This window comes from Perissodus microlepis, chromosome 12, assembly GCF_051167445.1.
Source record: "Perissodus microlepis isolate ML-2025 ecotype Zambia chromosome 12, ASM5116744v1, whole genome shotgun sequence".
Lineage (NCBI taxonomy): Eukaryota > Metazoa > Chordata > Actinopteri > Cichliformes > Cichlidae > Perissodus > Perissodus microlepis.
The window spans coordinates 12,831,588-12,844,614 of NC_140472.1; the positions used below are offsets into that span (position 1 = coordinate 12,831,588).

At 39.7% G+C, this 13,027-nt stretch overlaps 1 protein-coding gene across 1 annotated transcript; it reads right to left on the bottom strand.

The window, feature by feature from the left end:
* Window positions 1-5,315: 5,315 nt before the first annotated feature.
* Window positions 5,316-8,404, bottom strand: tmem230b (transmembrane protein 230b). The gene is made up of 3 exons (XM_084947110.1): window positions 8,084-8,404; window positions 6,093-6,215; window positions 5,316-6,007 (listed from the first exon to the last, which is right to left on the bottom strand). Exons 1-3 carry the CDS (start codon window positions 8,177-8,179, stop codon window positions 5,867-5,869), a joined length of 360 nt encoding a protein of 119 aa, XP_084803236.1. The 5' UTR covers window positions 8,180-8,404; the 3' UTR covers window positions 5,316-5,866.
* Between the last annotated feature and the right edge of the window lie 4,623 nt (window positions 8,405-13,027).

Genomic DNA, 13,027 nt, shown 5'->3' on the forward strand with positions numbered 1-13,027 from the left:
CGTTTTAATTTTTTTTTTTTAATTGATAACGAAAAAAAAAAAAAATCAGAACAGGAATTTAAAGATAAAAGATGTCAACTTGCTAATGTCACTGTGTAAATGCCAAAATGCTTAAGTCCATTGAGTTTCTTTCTTTTCAGCATCCAAGCACTACTGTGCATGTCGTTTCCCTGTCATACTCAGTGTCTGTAAAACAGTATTTTATACGGTTTATGTTTACACTTATAACAAATCTAGCATTTAACAAGCCAGCTCAATGAATGCGTGAAAAACATTGAACATGATTCATAACGGTATTAGCAGTTTTGACCTACTATTCACAGCTACAATCAATTACAAATCTATAAATAACAACAACAAAAATAATGCCAGCACTAAACAGTTCCTACAAAGGCATACTGGATCAAGTAATAATAGAAGTGTTTAACTCCAGTTTAGGAAGCTATCGCTTAACGTATCTTTAATTTTGAAGGTGAAATAATACACTTCCGTCACTTTACTGCCTGTGTCTGTGTCAATTTATGAAATTGGTCCTTTAGCGCCTCAGACAAAAGCGCCTTTCCGTGGGAAAAACGGGTGATGGTCTTAACAAAAGACAAACGCAAACCTTAAGGACACATTTTAGTCGGCTGTTAAATCATTTAACAGGTATACATTAAAAAAAAAAAAAAAAAACATGCTGCGAGGAAGTAGCTCCAACTATCTGCAAAACTAACTTAAACGGACATGTTTGTAACAATATTTACCATTTCATGTTCGGGATTAGCTGTGATTTTGTTATAATACAGGCACACTAACCTAACCTTTTCAGTAAGATCACCTAAAATTTATCAGTGTTATACATAATTTATAGCCATCTTATAATAGCTTGTTACAAGCCTGCTGACTTTTTTTTTTTACCAGAAAGAAATTTCTTAACAGTGGGATTAAAAAAAAAAAAAGCTGCAATCGTTTGATAATCTGAATGCCAGTAAAAACTATGTTTTAGAAATCGATAAACATACATTTAAAAAAAAAAAATGCTAATTTAACCTCCAATAAAGAACACGAATTAGCTTTCCGCTAAACGTCATAGTAGCAAGAACCAGTTATTATTTTCACCATAAATTATAATTATATATAATTTTCCTAAAAGGCAACACACTAAAAAACTCAAAACTACAGTGTGTAAAATAAAATAAAAAGTGTATCTGCAGGGAACAAGATCTGTATCTACAGTTAAACCAGCATTAGCTAAACAGTTTGCCACGCTTTAGTCCGGCTAATGAACCACAAAGTCATTTAGTGTTCTTAAAACTATTTATTTTGATTTTTCTTGCTAAAAGAAAAGGCTAAAACGTTTCTATTTAAGTATGAGACGACTGTTACTTCTTTTAAGTTTCGAGTGGGGGCTTTCAGTAAGTTTCCTGCCAAAATATCTTACCTCAAAAACGCTTCCTGTGATCCTGAGCCTCCTAAAATGAGCCGAATACTCAAACCTGCTGTCATGTGTGACTGACAGTGACTGCAGCTGGTTAAAGATTATTGGGTATGCTTTATATTACTTTTTAAAATAGCCAATCCAGTGCCAGATCACGTGGTGTCACCGGATGGCCGTATTAACCGTCTAAGGTTTATGATTGTGTCCAAATATAGAGTCTACTGCATGTACATTCATGTATTATATATGTATAGTTTATAGTATAGTATTTAGTGTGTCCTTGGTTAATAGTAATGCTACAGTGGATCAGTTTGGTCAGACAGACGAGCTTATCTAATTTACCAAAATCACTTCTGTACTGTTCCTGGGTTCATCCACTCACCAGTCACTTTATTAGGCACACCATTTTAGTACCATTGTCTGCCAAAAAATGATTGCAGGAATTTAAACTGCTAAAAATGACTTGTTGGATTATAATCTTTATATGTCATTTTTTATGAATGTAAAACTCTGATTGTCATTAATATTATTTTTATAAGAGATCAGACTAAACGGAGAGAAGAAATTGCAATAAATGATGCCAGAAGGCATCATTCACACAGTTGTCACACAGTTCCTGCAGACGACTGCACTCATGATGCGAATCTCCTGTTCTACCATATCCCAAAGGAGCTCTAATGGATTGAGAACTGCTGGCTGTGGAGGTCATTTGTGTACAGTGAACTCATTGTCATGTCCAAGAAACCAGTTTGGGATGATCTGAGCTTTATGACGTGGCACGTTATTCTGCTGCAAGCAGCCATCAGACGATACACTGCGATCAAAAAGGGATGGACATGATCAGCAGCAATACTAAGTTAGGCTGTGGCATTTAAATAATGCTGAGTTTGTACTAAGGGCCCCAAAGTGTGCCAGGAATTGTAGCCCAGCTTCCTGTTCTCCCCTGACAGGAGTGACTCCTGTTGTGGTCTTTTCTACAGCCCAATTGCTTCTAGGTTCACTGTGTAAAGTATTCAGATGTGCTCTTCTGTATCGCATGCTTGTAACGAGCGGTTGATTGAGCTAGTGTCTGGCCATTCATCTCTGCCTTCTGGCATCAACAAGGGATTTTCACACAGAGAACTGCTGCTCACTAAATAATTTATCTTTTTATGATCATCCTCTATAAACCTTAGAGATGGCTGTGTGGGAAAATTCCTAGCCGATCAGCAGCTTCTGAAATACTCAGACAAGGCTGTCTGGCATTAACAACCATGTTAAACTTAAAGTCACTTAAATCACCTTTCAGTAATAAAGGTTAATGCCAGGTCCTTGTTTTTGGGTGATGCAACAGTGGATCAGCTGGGTCAGACAGTACACCTGATCCAGTTAAACACTTGTGTAATGATTCTGAGTCAAATCAACAAGCCAATATAGTTGAGATAACTTAGCTTTTTATTACTATTTTGCAGTGATGTTGCTTTGACAAGACTCAAGAGTAACACGGCCTCATCTGTGCATATAAACAGTTAAAATTACTGAATATCCCTGCAGTATTACTGTACACTTACTTTGTGTCTGTTATTATGTGTCTGCTCAACAACTCTATTGTCTCGTAACGCTCAACTTATGATATCACCATACTAGGTTTGACGGGTTTCACGTAAAAGCAGTAATATTAAAAGACTCACCTCAGAGAGCATAAAAAACAATACAGGGAGTGCAGAATTATTAGGCAAGTTGTATTTTTGAGGAATAATGTTATTATTGAACAACAACCATGTTCTCAATGAACCCAAAAAACTCATTAATATCAAAGCTGAATGTTTTTGGAAGTAGTTTTTAGTTTGTTTTTAGTTTTAGCTATTTTAGGGGGATATCTGTGTGTGCAGGTGACTATTACTGTGCATAATTATTAGGCAACTTAACAAAAAACAAATATATACCCATTTCAATTATTTATTTTTACCAGTGAAACCAATATAACATCTCCACATTCACAAATATACATTTCTGACATTCAAAAACAAAACAAAAACAAATCAGCGACCAATATAGCCACCTTTCTTTGCAAGGACACTCAAAAGCCTGCCATCCATGGATTCTGTCAGTGTTTTGATCTGTTCACCATCAACATTGCGTGCAGCAGCAACCACAGCCTCCCAGACACTGTTCAGAGAGGTGTACTGTTTTCCCTCCTTGTAAATCTCACATTTGATGATGGACCACAGGTTCTCAATGGGGTTCAGATCAGGTGAACAAGGAGGCCATGTCATTAGTTTTTCTTCTTTTATACCCTTTCTTGCCAGCCACGCTGTGGAGTACTTGGACGCGTGTGATGGAGCATTGTCCTGCATGAAAATCATGTTTTTCTTGAAGGATGCAGACTTCTTCCTGTACCACTGCTTGATGAATGTGTCTTCCAGAAACTGGCAGTAGGACTGGGAGTTGAGCTTGACTCCATCCTCAACCCGAAAAGGCCCCACAAGCTCATCTTTGATGATACCAGCCCAAACCAGTACTCCACCTCCACCTTGCTGGCGTCTGAGTCGGACTGGAGCTCTCTGCCCTTTACCAATCCAGCCACGGGCCCATCCATCTGGCCCATCAAGACTCACTCTCATTTCATCAGTCCATAAAACCTTAGAAAAATCAGTCTTGAGATATTTCTTGGCCCAGTCTTGACGTTTCAGCTTGTGTGTCTTGTTCAGTGGTGGTCGTCTTTCAGCCTTTCTTACCTTGGCCATGTCTCTGAGTATTGCACACCTTGTGCTTTTGGGCACTCCAGTGATGTTGCAGCTCTGAAATATGGCCAAACTGGTGACAAGTGGCATCTTGGCAGCTGCACGCTTGACTTTTCTCAGTTCATGGGCAGTTATTTTGCGCCTTGGTTTTTCCACACGCTTCTTGCGACCCTGTTGACTATTTTGAATGAAACGCTTGATTGTTCGATGATCACGCTTCAGAAGCTTTGCAATTTTGAGACTGCTGCATCCCTCTGCAAGATATCTCACTATTTTTGACTTTTCTGAGCCTGTCAAGTCCTTCTTTTGACCCATTTTGCCAAAGGAAAGGATGTTGCCTAATAATTATGCACACCTGATATAGGGTGTTGATGTCATTAGACCACACCCCTTCTCATTACAGAGATGCACATCACCTAATATGCTTAATTGGTAGTAGGCTTTCGAGCCTATACAGCTTGGAGTAAGACAACATGCATGAAGAGGATGATGTGGACAAAATACTCATTTGCCTAATAATTCTGCACTCCCTGTATGATAGAAAGCATTGAGAGTGTACAAAAATACAGAACAGTGTAGCTTTAATGTTTCCGGGACAAACACAGTAAATCTCAGTCCTCTGTAAGACGTTTTGTGTGCGAATGCCTCCTGGAACCACAGGAAGCACTTAAAAAACAAAGAATCTGAGCTGATTTAAAGTGCATAATCTGATCTAAGGCCCAGTAGTTTGTGATCAGTGTACAGTTGGGTAGGCTCATTCGATAGCAAGGAAAGAGAAACAACGAGAACACAAGCAGCTACCCTCGAATTATCCCTTTGGCAAACAGCGGGTTACTAGGCTTCTGAAAGGATTATATAGACGTCCAACCTTTAGTAGCAATGTGTTTTACATATGACATTATCTGGGGGGGTGGAGGAATCGAGGTGGCAGTCTTGGCTTTCACCAGCACACTTTCAAATTATGCTGAGAATGATGAGTTGATGGCGCAGATTAGAGGGGCAAATGTCAGCAGAATGTCAGGCCTTAATTGCTTGTGTACTGTTTGACAGTGTTTACTCTCACAGGCCAGGTGCACCATATGGAGATCGAAGGATTGGAATTAATCACACAAAATCCTCGGGGAAAGAACAACTCAGAGCAGTGAGGAAGCATTAACTAGGGCGAGGCAATCTTCACTACACGGGATGTGAAGACACAACGCTAGCCTTTTATTAAATATCATTATTATGCCACAGAAGTGATATTGTGTATATAATAGGTATACCAGGTATTTGTTATGTTGGTTGCAGCCACTTTAGTATTAAATTATTTATTTTCTCTGCCACTGAACTGATGGATCTACCTAAAGAATACACAAAATAAAAACTGGTTGTAGTGAAGCAGTTAAAAGACTCACTATATGTGGCCACATTGGTTGTACTACATAAGGTAAAATATTCTATAAACAAACTGAAATGGTTTTATATAAATCAAAAGAAATAATACAAATCTTTTTTATTCATTTATCAAGCTATAAAACAAATACAAAGATAAAAAAAAAAAAAAAAACAGTTGCTATTAGCAACCTGGCATTAAGAACCTAGGTAGAAAAATCTGTAAGAACAATATTGTAATTTAAAAACAATTATGAAAAACAAAAAAAGGGATCTCATTTTCTTTAAATATATCACGACCTTAAATTCACTACATGTAAGCACAGCAGGACTTGGGCTTTAGCAATAGTCAGTCATCAAAGTCTGGGATGTCATCATAAGAGTACCCCGGGTAGCCCTTTGATGCATAGTAAGCTATCCGTAGGTGGTAAAATCCAGGCAGGAAGACAAGGATCCCGATGATGAGGACAGGCACGGTCCGGTCTGTGTGCTAAAAGAAAGAAAACATTTATTCTCTTAACACGATGACATTGTATGATGTAACAAGAAAAAGTGTGACCTAGAAAATTACTTACAGTGATGCCAAAGTAGCCAGCCAAGAGAAGAGCACCGATGATGATCAACAGCGAGCCGATTAGGAAAAGGATCGTGGCTAGTGCGATGGCTTTATATGGGACCTTGGGTGGGCTCTTCTTGAACTGTAGAGGGGAAATATTTCATTTCAAAAACATTCCTGTGAAACACGAGGTTTCTTGGAAGTGTCCGTTTTTCCTCTTCTGTGCCAAAATCGTCAGACTAGAGAGATGTTTTCCATCGAATCAGCTTTAAATAAATTGCCCTATTCTCATAAAAACATGGATGTACAGTACTGTGCAAACATCTCAAGCTAACCCTAATTTCCTATCAAATAGGTGCAGCAATTTATTGACAGATTCAAAAACACATGGAAATACAGTATATCCCACACTGCTTCAATAATGTTTATTTTCCTTCTCTGAGGAGGCCAATCCATGACTGACAGTGTTCTATTGTGTGTTTTTTTTATCCAAGTATGCTTTGACTGCACTGGCAGTGTGTTTGGGATCTCTGCCCGACTGAAAAATGAAGCTGTTGCCAACGATTTCCAGAAGGTAGGGCCGTACCATATCATATTGTCCGCGATAATACGTCTATAATTTTTTACATGATATAAAAATGTCAACATGCAATATCACTAGTGTAGCAAAAACATGCATTTACATTACAGTAAATTTTCTTGCAATATTGTTCTGGTAATTTTGAAGCTGTCATCTACCCCTACTAGAGGGCATCGCACGGTGGATCAAAATCTGATCATACTTTTCTGTGTTCATGATTTAATTGTGACAAGATTCCCAACACCATTGGCTGAAATGCAGGCCCTAAAAAACTATTTAGTGTCTGTCAAACTGTGTTATCTTTGGCATTTTCACAGATTCAACTAAAGAAACAGATTAAAGTTAGGTGCTTTTGTGACAGCCTGCTCATAACAAAGTACCCAAATACACAATTTAAAATATGCTAAGTTGCTTGTTATGTGTAGACATAACACTGAGTTAGGTGCCGTTTTTAATGCTTCCTTTATTCACAGCTGAAAGTAGCTGAAAAGACAAAAAGACATTTCTCACAAAATGTCCCGGTACAAGGACTGGACCTTAAATGAGTAAAAAAGCAGCCAGTTTCCAAAGAACGTTTTTGAAAGACCTTCAGAAAGCCTGGAGAACTACTGTTTGATTCAACTCAACTTTCTGAGAGTGAAATTCTTATAGTGTCAAATCAAAGCAACAGACGCCTCAAGGGGCTTTATATTTTAAGGTAAAGACCCTAGAATAATACAGAGAATACCCCAACAATTAAACGACCCCCTATGAGCGAGCACTTGGCAACAATGGGAAGGAAAATCTTGAAAACGTTGAAAGAATCAGGGTCAGGGAGGGGCAGCCATCTCCTGTGACTGGTTGGGATTGAGGGGAGGAAGCCAGGACAAAAGATACAATACACTGTGGAAGAGATCCAGAGATTAATAATAATTCATGATTGAATAGAGTGGTGTATAAACACATATTGAGTGAAAACAGGTGAGAGAACAAGAAATACTTCCAAACTGGGAGCTCGTTCCATAGAAGAGGGGCCTGAAACTGCAAGGCTCTGCCTCCCATTCTACTTTTAAATACCCTCGGAAACAAATAAGCCAGCAGTCTTTTTGTTTCAGTCTATGTATTGTTTAGGACCACTTAAAAATGCCAAGTCTGACTCCTTGAAAGCAAGGTGGCTCAAGACATTTGCACAGTCCTTTAAAAGTGTTGGTTATGCAGTACTTCTTGTGAACATTCACCAAACTTTGATGAGAACATCAAGAGGATATAGGAATTAATCCCCCCCAACAACGTCAACAGGGCTACCTTAGCTCGGAAATGACAGCGGCCATCTGCTGCAGTACCCCTTTATATTCATACTGTTGTGGTCGAAACCAGTGCACTAACCTTAGTCTATTATCTAAAAATAATAGCAATGGTAACGTATCCTAGCGTTACACCTTCTGTTTTACCTGTAAATCAATGTAGCCGTCGTCGTCAGTGGCTAACCTGGAATACCTAACTTTGCTGTTAGGGATCCCGTTGGACACAACATTACGAGCGGGCATCTTCTTCAGCGGTTTGCTTTCAGATGAAGCAGAAAAGGCCCAACTACACAAAGGTTTACTACTCGACAGGCATCACTCTTAAACCGCAACTGCCAAAATAAAACAATACTGCACTTGGCTTATTCTAGGGCCGCTCCGACGACGTTTTATAAAGAGCTTACAGCGTAGAAGCCTCTGTTTGGGAATATGGTGTTGGACCTTCCGTGTTTTCAGTACGTATTCACTCTGCGCCTGCGCAATCTGAAGCGTCATTATTAACTTCCAGAAACTTCGATTTAACGCGTGATTTTAATTCAAACGTTGCCTGTGCTGTGCGAGATGAAAAATAACGTTAAGCTTAATCACAAAAAAGAAAAGTTTTCAGATGTGCTTCAGCGCAATTAACTGTTTTACAATAAAAAGGAAGATTTGCACCGCGCCGTGTCTGGCACCAGAGGGCGCTGTTGAGTCTTATTAAAATGACCGGGTCACTGCGAGTCACAGACATGACCCTGCGGTGTCGAGATTCATCTCTTTGTGCGGATGTTCATTTCCTGGGATGTTCTGTTCTGTCTTTGTAATCACACTGTGCTCACAGAAGATAACGTTTCTGGCGAGACTGCAGATTTTGATACCATTTCACGTAACAGAAGAAGCTAAGACTAACCCACTCCCTCTGAAAGCCGTTTTAATCACTGAAATACAATCTCCTGTATTTATTTTCATAAATCTGCATTAAAACAGGAAATAAATTGACAGTTACATGATGTCTAAAAACAATTAACCAGATCAACAGCTTCTCTTCAAAAAGGACACGTTAACGAGTCTCTTAATCCTGAAGTGATAATTGGCACATTTTTGTCTGCTTCAGATTTGGATGAACTCCAGGTGTTTGTATACAAAGTCACCTCTGCCAGTTTATTGCCACCTCCCTGGTTAGGCACATCAATAATCCAGTCTGTGAGTGACTGACCATGTAATAAGCAAAAACCCTCAATCCATCTGAAATGACTAATTAAAGCTTCTGTGGTTGTGTATTGTATTTTTATTTTAATTTGTGTTTTTCATACTAGCTCCTCGTATGAGACGGAAGTGCCATGCAGATTTAGGCGGAACTGAGATGCTACCTGACTCATCAAAGGTCTTGCTAGAGTCATGGGCTCTACAGTCAGTTATTAAATGTCTGCAGGATGACAAATAAATAAATAAATAAAGCTCTTTTATCACGAGCAGTAAATCAAATGCATATTCTTATCGCTCGCAGCATCAGTAATACTCTTTAAAGTAAGCCTACACTTTGGCAGAGGATGAGTTTCTGGTGATCATTAGTATGCTGAGTGACCTTGACTGTCTCATCGCTGTAGTTTAAGGCCATAATGTTGGTCTCTGGGGGTAATTGAAGCCCTAAAATCCTTTGGATTTTTTCCTTTTCTTTCCATTGCGCACAACACAAATTCTTCTACATCGCAGAGCACTTGTCTTCAGTTTGTCGTTGATATTTACATATTTCTCAGAGTTTCAGCGAGAAATGATCTTTTCAAATCCACCCCACCTGCATTTCATCTTCGTTTTAGAGGGATTTAGCAAAATGTATTCTGTCCTCTGGAAACCACTTTAAAATTGCATTACTATTCCAAATTGCAGTGAGCGAATGCAGAGTCATATAAGCGGCCTTCGGAAATAACAGATTGTGCAGACGTTCTTTACTATACATGTTACTGAGGGCAAACTTTGCCCTTTGCTTTATCACTCATTCCAGTTTCCTAACTCATACCTCACTGGGCTCTGTGATTGCATGTTGACTCTGCTCATCAGCTGACGCCATGGCTGCGTCACTGGATTGTCTTCCTTTGTGTGCCAAATAACGCCGCTCTTATCTGTTCGGTCTCCTTACTTGGAGGTTCAATAGCTACAATCAAGGTCACTGCACAAGCCGCTTAGCCTCCCCCTCAGTGTGAATTTAGAAACACGGCATTCAATTTATCTGCTCTGCAGCCTTGAGAAAATCTACAAGACCAGATAAATCTGCAGTTATTTTACATTCATAAATTCAAAATAAATGGGCTCCAAATGGTACCACTGATGGAATAATCTATCTGTAAGTAACCCTGCTGCCCCTAACATTTGTGTTCAGACATTATTTCATCTATTGTCTTTTTTTTTTCATCCCATGGGGGTTTAGAATTTCAATAGGATCTTCTTGTAAACTATTGGTGCAAAGTGTTTGAGACCATAAATAACAATACTGGTCTAATGACATGTGGAGTTGTAATTAATTAATCAGATGACTGGGTAAGCTGTCACCAGTCAAAGACGGGAAGAGAGTGCGTTGTCATGTTAGATAATCCCTGCCGCTACACCATGATGTCTGCGCAGAAGCACATCAGAACAGCTGAGCACACTGAGCCCCCAAGGTGTGTGTGTGTGTGCACGTGTGTGTGTGAAGACGGCCACAGCCAACCCTCTTATAACCCCCCCGAGTATGACTCTGAACAGTAAGAGAACAGCATTTAGGCCGTAATTAGAGTCCTGTTCATAGTGGAGTTCTGTCTGCTGAGATAATTAGGTCTGTCTTCATTACAGCAATTGCATATAGAACCACGAATGGAGCCCAATAAAAGCCTCGACCATTATACCACTTGAACATCATGCAATCTGCCTGTGGCTTTGCCTTATTACTTTTAAACCCACCGGGTTTCGGAAATGATAAAATGCGCCATGTAGGTGGTGCACAGGTGCTGCTGAGCAACAAGCTTTTCAAAATTTAAAATAAGTTCTGCGACATGTAATATAATTTCCATGTTTTTGATCTGTGGGTTTGTTCTTTTGTGTGAGTGTGTGTGTGTGTGTGTGTGTGTGTGTGTGTGTGTGTGTGTGTGTGTGTGTGTGTGTGTGTGTGTGTGCCTGCTCAAATATTGAACATTGGATGAAAAGAAATATGTATCACATTAAAGTACGGTTTAACGGATGATACTGTCTGGGCCGTTTTTGGTCCGGGCTGAAATATTTGAGCAAATAGGAGCTGGATTACCATAAAAACATTCATTGAACTTAACATTGCAGTGCCTATAGCGGCTTGCTTCTGCTAGACAGCTTCAGCATTTCAATCAAAGTATAGTGAACAGCAGGCATGGCTTTAAACCTGTCTTTTTTTAATGCTCCTTGTGTGGATTGAGTAAAAGCCTTCTTTAAACAGACACCCCGAAGTCATTTAAAATTCCTACAGCCACACTTCATCGTCCCAATTAGAATAACACTAAAAAAATCACTTTTTAATGACTTTCTTTTGTGCGTCACCGAGCAAAGATACTGCCTTATTCTGTCGGCTGTGAATGCATTACTGTATCGGTTTCATGGAACTGATTGGGCACAATTAAATACAAAAGGATCTGTCAGCTTTGAGTGAATCACAGAATTGTCACTTGGCGCTGAACACTAGGAGCTCATGTAAAATTTATGCCAAGCGGTAATGAAGTGATGGATGCTTCCTTGCTCACATCATCGCAGGTGCTGTATGTCACACAGGATGGTTGCAGGAGGACGCAGTGATGACTCTTGTATTTCTGACCACAGCCACTGATGGGTTTTTTTCCTCCTTTTTTGCTCTTCAATCTGCATTTCAGGTGTGAGCCTGAGGTTAGTTGTGTGCGTGGGAGGACAGCAGACTACTGCAGCACACTTGGTATAAGGAGCTTCATCAGCCTGATGACAGATCTATCACCTTTATTTCACATTGCCATCTCCCCCTTTTTCCCCCCTTCAGCTTACAACAAAAAAAAGAACAGTTGCCTCGAGAACATGACACACGACACGCAAAGTAGCGGCTTCGATCTTCAAATTTGCCTGCTTTGCATGCCAAGCATTTCACATTAGTCACAGAGTAATGTCAGCGGTGTGCATTTAACAGCTTCGATGATTGAAATCCTGGAGCTGGTTTTGTCAAAGTCATAAGCACAGGAGAGAAAATCTCTTGATATGCAATTAAGGCGAATGTCACTGCAAATGCCAACATTGGTATGAATGCTAGAGTCAGGTTTGTTGCCTCCATGACAGGAAATGTGTCTTCCAGTGCAGAGATATTGATTTCAGTTTCTTTCAAACTCAGCAGCCCACCTCACTGCATGGGCGGCGCAGACAGGTAATTACTTTTCCAGCAGATAGCACGATAGGGCCTAACAGGATGCAAATACACACAAATCAACAGCACGGGTGTCTCGCAGGCTTGTTTTTGATGCATAACATAATTACAAAGCTATTGTTGCGTTAAATGCTTATTACAAAGTGGTTTGTCAGCGCCAGACAGTCATGCATACGCAGTAATGACACATAATCTGCCTAAATGTTGTGATTTTTGCTAAAATTGCGGTGAAAATTGTTTTTCAATTTTAAAGAAAATCCATCTGTGACCTTTGCTTTTCAATTTACTGTGCAAGCAAAATAGATATGCCTATTTATGTCACGCCATACCTTTCGCTGATTTGAATGCACTCTTGGGGAGTTCAGAGGTCTGCCAGCGATTTTTGCTTTTGGCAAGATGAAGTAGACGTGCTCGCCGGATATACCGGCAGGTAAAAAAAAAAGGAAAAAGAAAAGATGAGGCATTGTGAGCTGAAAGTCTCATCATTGATTGAACACACAAGCTGACTTGTTTACTTCGGCTTAAAATCTCTCACTTAAAACAGGCAGCAGCCTCAGGTAAAGCCTTCATATCTGAAACCAGTTTGAAAAACAACAAATACTCCAACTGGCTAAACCTGGATTTGTCCACAGTGGGAAGAAAAGAATCAATCCCCCACCCCAACAAAAAAATCAATGTACCGTGTTTATCCATGTGTAGCTAAATGTGTGTATGTGTGTGCTTGTTTCTGT

Excerpts from the sequence above, each read along its gene's own strand:
- tmem230b (XM_084947110.1), bottom strand. The coding sequence starts at position 8,179 with ATGCCCGCTCGTAATGTTGTGTCCAACGGGATCCCTAACAGCAAAGTT. Across the intron at positions 6,216-8,083 it reads ACGGCTACATTGATTTACAG|TTCAAGAAGAGCCCACCCAA; the intron begins GTAAAACAGAAG and ends TCCCCTCTACAG. Across the intron at positions 6,008-6,092 it reads CTGGCTACTTTGGCATCACT|CACACAGACCGGACCGTGCC; the intron begins GTAAGTAATTTT and ends TCTTTCTTTTAG.